General features: G+C 43.5%; 1 protein-coding gene across 2 annotated transcripts; it reads right to left on the bottom strand.

Annotated features, from left to right (window-relative positions):
* Positions 1 to 285: 285 nt before the first annotated feature.
* On the bottom strand, positions 286 to 7,005 carry c19h2orf42 (chromosome 19 C2orf42 homolog). Of its 2 annotated transcripts, XM_062413618.1 has the most exons (9): positions 6,916 to 7,005; positions 4,160 to 5,329; positions 3,925 to 4,047; positions 3,636 to 3,740; positions 2,767 to 2,871; positions 2,514 to 2,621; positions 1,697 to 1,797; positions 1,071 to 1,233; positions 286 to 995 (listed from the first exon to the last, which is right to left on the bottom strand). In XM_062413618.1, exons 2-9 carry the CDS (start codon positions 5,286 to 5,288, stop codon positions 751 to 753), a joined length of 2,079 nt encoding a protein of 692 aa, XP_062269602.1. In that variant the 5' UTR covers positions 5,289 to 5,329; positions 6,916 to 7,005; the 3' UTR covers positions 286 to 750. The 2 variants fall into 2 exon arrangements, with proteins under 2 accessions (XP_062269602.1, XP_062269603.1); XM_062413619.1 differs by lacking the exon at positions 3,636 to 3,740.
* Positions 7,006 to 8,248: the final 1,243 nt, after the last annotated feature.

The raw sequence follows: 8,248 nt of genomic DNA, 5'->3' as shown, positions 1-8,248 counted from the left end.
GGCATCATCATTAAAAATCTCTTCACTCTAATATGTGCAATATTCATGTCTGTGCAATGCATTTCACTGAATATATTCTCTCAACTGTATAATCTGTTACTTTATATATTAGTTCTATTTCCCAAATGCACTGATCCTCATCTAATTCACCAAAGAACTTAGGTACAATTAAAAACATGTTTTATAAGAATATCATATTTGTTCATACATTGAATGTTATCTGTAAAGCCGGGAGATGTAGTGCAGTTGCATTTAAATGGAAATATTCAACACACATCTTTGTCCATTGAATGCAATTTATTTTCTTAATCTTTACATAGAAAACAAACAAAAAATTCTATCTTTGAAAGTTTAAACGTACACGTAGGTTTTCACACTGTTAGGAAAAGTTATCTAGTCTATTCCCTTTAGTTTTAAACACACGATTCTACAATGCTCTCAGCTGGTCATATGATCCGTCTTTGACATATATAAAAAATAACTTTTAAATATATAGTTTCTTTAGCTTCTTTACTTTGTGCATATTCAGCATTAGGGAAAAGGCATTAACATGAGGACTCCACAACAAACTAATACTGTTAAACAATATTATATTACTTGACGGGGGCTGCGGACGATTATCCACATCTTGCATAATATAACATGGATATATGAGTCAGATATATTTCTATATTTCATCTCTTTCAGACACGTTGCAGTTAAAATCAGGAGATGTTAACACAGTGTTATAAGGAGGAGGCTGGAGGACGTCTAGACGACCACCTGAAGGACGTCCACAGCCTTTGAGTGTTTCAATTGGGTGGACTCGGACTTGTTGCGCGCCCCTTTCTCCGGCATGCATATTTTCTCACATTGGCTCTCCGGCTGACCGCTCTTCTGGTGGCCGAACTCAAAGCTGATCCTGAGCTCTCCCATCTGACAGCGAGGGAGAACCTCCGGGATCCACTCGATCACAAAGGGACTGGCCTCCTTCTGATCTGCCGACATGCCGGGTCCTGGCAGAGAGAACCACAGTGTGAACGTGTGCAGCTATACAATCGTAGGTATCACAGCTGGATCCGGTCACTCACCGACTTTGAGGAAGGTGCGGAGCTCCATGGGTCGTATGGCCTGCGGACGATCTGTCCTGTAACCCTCTGGTAGTTCTGGCTCGGGAAGAGGCTCGGGACAGCGAAAACGGGAATAAGAGCCATCTATGTTTTTCACAAAACTCTGATAGACCTCCAGAGGCAGCTGGAGGGCAGATAGTGAGGAGAGAGAGAGAGAGAGAGAGAGAAGAAGAGATGAGAGTGGCAAGGTCACCGAAATCACAGTTTCACTCCACTCACAATACCTGAAACAGTCTGAAAGTATGAAGTTGTTTCTCCAAAATGTATTAAAAGCACAAATACAGCAACTCATTCAGATGAGATAACAGAAGCATAATAATTGAAATTCATTAACAAAGTAACAACATAATGCAATTCATCTGCCCAGGGCTTAAAAAGTGTTTTACATATTATGCTGGAGTCTTATTTGAAGGCAAAGTAGATGAATGCTATTTTTAAATTGATTCATCTTCATCTAGATTTTGGCAGCAGCAGCGTTGTCAGTCTGATTCAGAAAGCACAGGACACAGGATGAAAAGAGATGGGGACATGTCCCCTCAACCTCAGTGGAACTCACACCCTGGCATAAGACACAATGAGGAGTTTACCTCTGGCGTGTCGAAGAGGCGTTTGACCTGCACGAGGTTGGTGATGTGCCAGGTGTACTTGGAGAAGGAGCCGAGAGGAAGTCCATCGTTTCTCACAGAGGCTGACGTCCACACAAAAAAGACACAAAGAAGAGGGGCCATATTTATTTACGTGTTCGGGGTCTGTTTATCCAGTGTTGGAATATGAATTCAGATCCTGCTCTTAAAGCAACACAATGTTAGATTTGCTCTTGTGTAAATTCGGGTTTGACTCTCTCTTCATACACAGCGGCACACATGTGTATGTTTTATATAAGCTACTATATATATACATACAGATACTATATGTATCCCACATGCTTCATAATAATGCAAATTCGAAAATTTGAAAACTACCTTCAGTGACTATAAGCAGCACTGGGACAAATCACCAGCCAATTAAAACATCCATAAAATGTTTACTGTCCTCAGTACATACTGAGAATACTGAGCTAGCTTTGTCTAATAGCTAACTGTGTACTCCAGCTCACATCTCATGCTCTGGTTGGTGCGGTAGAGTTACAAAGAGCTATTCCAGGCGTCCGGGGAGCACTGTGGCAAAGGAAGAAATGCAATTCTCTGAATTATAGGTTGGTATACTACTGAAAATATTTTAAAGCTGTTATTGTGAGGTTAAAAACAACAAAATTGTGTTGCTTTACACACCGATATAACAATGCTAAATCATGCATGGGAGAGAGTAGAGAATTGTCCACTGTGACTGATGTATATGGTATTGTCAGATTGTTGATACTGATGCATCAATGCACGGGTATTACTTTACTGTAAGTTTTCCCACCTGTTGTGAAGTTTGGCAGCCTCCTCTTCTTCGATCCGAGCGACAGACGCTGCTGCAACGCGTTGAAGAACTCCTGAGGAATGTGGTACACCAGAGGTTGTGGTTTCCCTGAAGGATAAACGACAAAAACAACATTTCACTGTGAACTTTGTTTACTTAACAACATCTCAGTTGCTTTGCTGAGAACAAAGTTATTAGAGCTTCATATCTAACTGGTTCCAATATGCAGGATTTCAATTTTCTTTAGGTTTACCATCGAACTGGTAGTGCATGGTCTGGTGGATCCTCTCTGTGACACTGGCCAGCCACTGATGGAAACCCAAGGTCACTGTGCGCTCGTCCACAACCTGCGAACCCCCTGAGGCATAAACACACAGATCAGATGATCAAGCAGCACAACAAGCTCACATTCATTATTGTCTTTCTTTCTAGCATCAAGATATTTTGTCTAAAATTACTCAAAGATTAATTTAAAGGCCCGAAGTTATTCTTAGGGTCATGGAAGCTAAAGTATGAAAATATTAATGGTTAACATGGAGAAAGTACAGATTATTTACTGACACTGATATCACTTTTTTGTTAATACATCCCAATATTAACCTTGAATATTACACGATCTAATCTTTAAATAATTCTGAACCATTTCCACTACTTTTTGTGGAGGGCTAAAATACAATCTGTAGAAGAACCCATTCAAGTTTGGTGCAGATCTAGGATTTTTTTCTTCTTTTCTTTAGCATTGAAAGATATTGATCTGGGCCAAAACCAAAATTGAATTGGTTCTTCCCTGACTCAAACCACATCCCTCTAGTGTTTTGGTAATCCACCTTGCATTATCCTGCTGACTAGCAGACACACATAATCTCCTTGTCTATAGAAGGCTAGCAATATATTTAAGAGGTTTGCAGGGCTCTTTTCTGGAAGAAGATCTGCAGATACTTTGGTTGTGTCAGTTCTTTTCAGAAGTGGATGAGGATTAGTGCTGCAGGAATAGACAGAGGGATGATAAAGATAAAAGCAGATGTCTGAGATGATGTAATGGTCAGATTTCAAGCAGCAGGGAGGTGAGAAGGCGATAGAGGGTGTGGGCGTGGGCGTGGGCTCACTAGGGGGAGGCAGCACCTGAAACCTTCAGCCCACCAGCCCACTGGGGGGTTCTCCTCTGACCAGCTCTCCTCAGGCTGGAGGCTGACGCTCCCTCTCTCCCCGAGCCAGAGGCAGGGGGCGCTGAGGGGGGGCGCACAGAGGCAGGAAATGAGAAGAAGGACAAGTCGGGAAGGATCAGACAGAAACAGAAACAGAAGGAAGGACTATGAAGATTCAGACAAACATGCGCTGCAGACTCATCCTGCATTTCTGAGTGGTTGACGCTCTGTAGCAAGTCTGTCAGGGGGCATTAAGAGGAAATCACCAGAGAGAGATTCCTCCAGGCGAACTTTCTTTGCTTTGTGATGAGAGCTGGCTACTTCGGCCTGATGCTGCAGGGGCTTCTCGCTGTGACCCGCTGAGCCACTGGGAGAACTTTGCTGCACAGCTGAGAGGAAAAACAATGAGAGAAACACAGGCACAAACAGAATAAGTCAAAGGAAGTGTCTGACGATTGTTCAGCTATTCCTTTCAAACAGGTCACCGTAAAGCTAGCGTACCACTGGGCGTGTAGCCGATGAAAGGAGCGAAATCCGCAGCCAGTTTCTCGTCGCTGGCGAAGGCGCACACACAGGCGTAGAAGTGAAGGCAGGGTTGTGGTGTGGCCGAGCTGGGAGGAGAGTGAAAGCTGGAGGCTCCACCTGCTCCATCAACACCAGGTTTGTTCCTCCTGCTGCTGCTGCTGCTGCTGCTGCTGATCTGGCAGGCACAGTGGAAAAAGCTGTGCTGCTGCATCTCTCTGCCCTTCCTCTCGCTCTTGGAAACCTCGGACAGTCCGGCGGCACCCACGGTGAGATGCAGGAGGCCCAGGGGATGATGGGAATCCGTGTGGCACTTCACCACCAGTGTGTCTTTGGAAACGCGCTGCACCAGGGGGCCCGGGGACTCTGTGGCCAGCCTCCAGAGCTCCTCCCTGGCCTGGATGGAGGCCTGCAAACCCTCCAGCACGGAGCTCTTTAAGGTCAGCGGGGTCGCGCGGCTCTGACACTCTATGGCTTGTTTGATGTGGACGCAGAGGCTGTCGGAAGACTGCTTGGAGTTGGCCGCCCCTGATTCTGCCTCGCCCTGATTTGACCTTTGACCCTGCCTGCAAGAGGGCAGAAAGCAGCGGCCCAGGTTGATGCGGGTCAGCAGGGTGGCGCCGTCACCAGTTGCTATGGCAGTGTCGGTAGGGACAAGCTCAACGAAGCCCAGCTGGGTAGCCGTGGCTCCTCTCCCTCTGTGACACACTGAAAACACCTGGACTCCTCCGCCTGAGCCGCCGCCCAGGACTCCTCCCCCGTCGCGCTCCTTCCCAACCCTCTCCTCGCTGTCTATTATCACCTTCACCACCTCCACCGCACATTTCTTCCTGGTTCTACCTCCCGCTGAGGCATTTCGGAGCGATACCCCGCAGGCCTTGTTCTTGCAGCTGAGCCCTCGGGTGCCGTTATAGACGCCACACTGTGGACACTTGCGGATGCCGCGCAGGGTGGCCCTCCCCAGGTTGGAGAGGAAGGATGGCGTCGTGGATGAGCTTTTCCTGCCGTCTCGCTGTTTTGCTGCCAGGTTGGCCGGAGTGGTCAACGTCTGCGGAGCGGAGGGCGTGACGCCGCTGGATGAGGAGGACACTGTCACTTCAGTCTCCATTCTGCACCTGAGAGTTCAGCTGGAGGTGACGGGATGTGAACCTTTTCAAAGAGGGAAAAGGAAACAAAGGGATGATTTTGAACACAGAGCTCAGATGGTGGTGGTAGAAGTCATGACCTTTGATCATCAGTCTGATGTCAATGTTTTCATATTGTGCTGCTCAGAGCTTTATCCAAGACCGAATCTACAAAAAAATAAAGACACAATCATTGATTTTAGAAGATTACAGCCCTGTATCAAACAAACTTCAAATATACCGCATGTCGATATTGTTCCTCAGTTCAAAGACTTTTATTACATCTTTTAAGGTGTGAAATGCTTTTATGACTTTATTCCATCTGTATTTAATAGATCTGTTCTTCCCATGGACACCCACCCTCCAACTGACACGAACACAATAAGAGAAAACCGCAGAGTTGTTCAGGGTTGTTTTTCCGTTTCAACAAGCTTTGGTCAATTTGTTTCTTTCCGCAGTTGTTTTGTCTCTTTCTGGACACTTTGCGTGTTTGCAGATGTTTTCCATGTCTCTGTGGTAATTCCTTTTTTTTTAATTACATTTAACTTTCATCACACAGACCAAAACAAAAGAAAACATACAATACAAACAAAAGCATAAAAGAAAATAATCACAAAGGACAAAAAAATTATAATAATAATCTGTGATAATGTTGCATCTGTTTTGCAACAAACCTACGAAAATAACGATACTACTTATTATGCAGCTTGATCATGTTATATTATTGGATCATTAGTAGCACTGCATTCATATGCCAGCTGGTTCAGGATGGAATAATCTTACCTAGCTGCTGTATATAGAGCTGATACCATGAGATCATTAAAAAATATATATAATAAGTGTAATTAATTGTCTTAAAACTTTTTGAAGCAACAATCCCAAATCATGTACTGGTTTCATGTTATAATCATATTATTCAAATTCGTTTGTCATATATGATGATATAATGAAATTAATTGGGTGGATTTTTCTACTCAGACTAAACAACGCTTCTGAAGACACAGAAAGATTCAACAGGCCCTTCTCAAAATTCCCTGACATTTTATAGCCGAGGCAAATAATCAAATAATTGAGTCAATAATCTGCTGATAATGGAAATAAGCTGCAGTACTGACTGTGTATTAATCTGTAGTAATTTATCATATTTTGTGACAGTGTTAATGGCTTTCGCACGTTTCACCTTAATTTTAAAAGTCTCAAGTATAGGGGCCTATAATAGCACCTGCACCCAATATTGGAGAGTAACTGTAGGAATATGTTACTCGGAAATTTTAAAAAATCAACTGCTTTAATAATACAAAATTCATTTAAAACTGCACGAGCAGAAATCTATAATAACTGACGTTCTCCCACTGTCCTTGATTATAGATTAGTTATCATTGTCATCCCTGCACACTGTACAAAACTAATTTCCCTGCAGAAACAACATAAAATTAAAGTTAAAACTATATGTTTTTAGAGGCATAATGACGTGATAAACTTTAATTAAATGCACTCAGCCTTATTGAGTTCAGGGGTTGAACCCACATGGCTGTTTATCACGCAGCTGCTCGCTTTGGGGTCGTCACCTGTGTGACACGTGTGTGCGTGCAAGTGAAATGCTCACAGTACCTGTCTCCGGCTCTGTTTGGTCAGACCAGCTTCACTCTGGCTCCAAATCCGCCTCGACCGTCGCCATTGCTCCTTACATCCCGACAGCCGCATTGCGCCTGTAACGACACTCCCTATTGGCCGGAGAAGGTCACGTGAGGAAGAGACAAGAGAGAAGGGCGGGGGGAGGCGGAATTGACTCTGTCGGAGCGGTGAATCATGGGAGCTGGAGTTCACGTGCACCGATGGCCGAGTTTGCTGGAATTTGAAACACTGGTTAGAGAAAAAAAGCTGTCAGCTTAAAATAAATTAAAGATTAGAGAAAATGTATGGTACATTAAATACGTTATATTATACATTTAGACTTGATTATGTGGATGAGCATTAAAAGAATCTACTTTAAGCGAGATTGTGTGTTTCACAGGGTTGGACTGGGCCACAAAAGATGAACGACCTGCCTCTACTTCCTCTCACTTACCAGAAATGAAGCCAAATCCTCCCAGATCCGAACGCTGCCATCTTGTGCATCAGGAGCCAGAGTCTGTGCACTGCAGTTGTGACTGGGCGATGCCATAGATACTATGGGCGATGCAGCCACGGCCGCGAGGTCACCTGTTCCTATGTGCTCCACCAATCGGGGATCAGTTTCAGCCGTCAATCATGACATATCTTCCTGTTTTTACAGCATCGCATCACTAATCACAAGCAAACGTACACCTCATGTGGCTTTGATATTTTAGCTTTGTCCATGTCCCACCCACTAACATGGAGCAGGCAGGGTTTACGACCAATGATGCAGACGATGCCTAAGGTTGTTTTGGGGGGGGGGTTGGGCAGCAGTGTCGATCATGTTTATATAGTCTATGTGGTCTAGAGTCTAGAACTCCAGACCATGAGTGTTTTCTCAGTTTTGCCACTTTGACATCCCTCTGATTTTAAAACCCTATAATTTAGTCTATATATTTAAAAGCACTGCGTTTAACTTAAATCCATCTAAACCCAGAGCTACAACAATTGGCAGATTAGTTTCATCCAGGACACGTGTTACAAGATTAGACCTTTAAGATAGACAAATCTAAGTTTAAGTTCCCAATTATATAAACGCCAAATGGCTATTTCAACCCCACTTAAACCTCCGGGAAAAAACTGAATCCTTCATTTAAATATTTAAATGTAATCTACCTGGAATCAAATTTACAAATGAGAAAAAAAAAAATGCAGTTGAATGTTGCTTATAACCATCAAAGTCATTATCATAGGACCATAGTGTCCTCAGTGGTCTATATAGCCTTGTATTTAATCAAAATGTATAATTGTTATTTTTATGCAAAATTCCCAAATATTGTGATTCAAA

Source organism: Platichthys flesus, chromosome 19 (assembly GCF_949316205.1).
Source record: "Platichthys flesus chromosome 19, fPlaFle2.1, whole genome shotgun sequence".
NCBI classification, from domain to species: Eukaryota; Metazoa; Chordata; class Actinopteri; order Pleuronectiformes; family Pleuronectidae; genus Platichthys; species Platichthys flesus.
Note: the sequence above shows the minus strand (reverse complement) of the source record. Positions and strands in the feature narration are given on the sequence as shown.

Bases quoted from the DNA above. Each gene is read 5' to 3' on its own strand.
- c19h2orf42 (XM_062413618.1), bottom strand. From the start codon at position 5,288: ATGGAGACTGAAGTGACAGTGTCCTCCTCATCCAGCGGCGTCACGCCC. The intron at 2,872-3,635 runs GTGCTGCCTCCC...TTTATGCCTCAG, and splicing joins TGGTGGGCTGAAGGTTTCAG to GGGGTTCGCAGGTTGTGGAC. The intron at 1,234-1,696 runs GTAAACTCCTCA...TCTGCCCTCCAG, and splicing joins GCCTCTTCGACACGCCAGAG to CTGCCTCTGGAGGTCTATCA.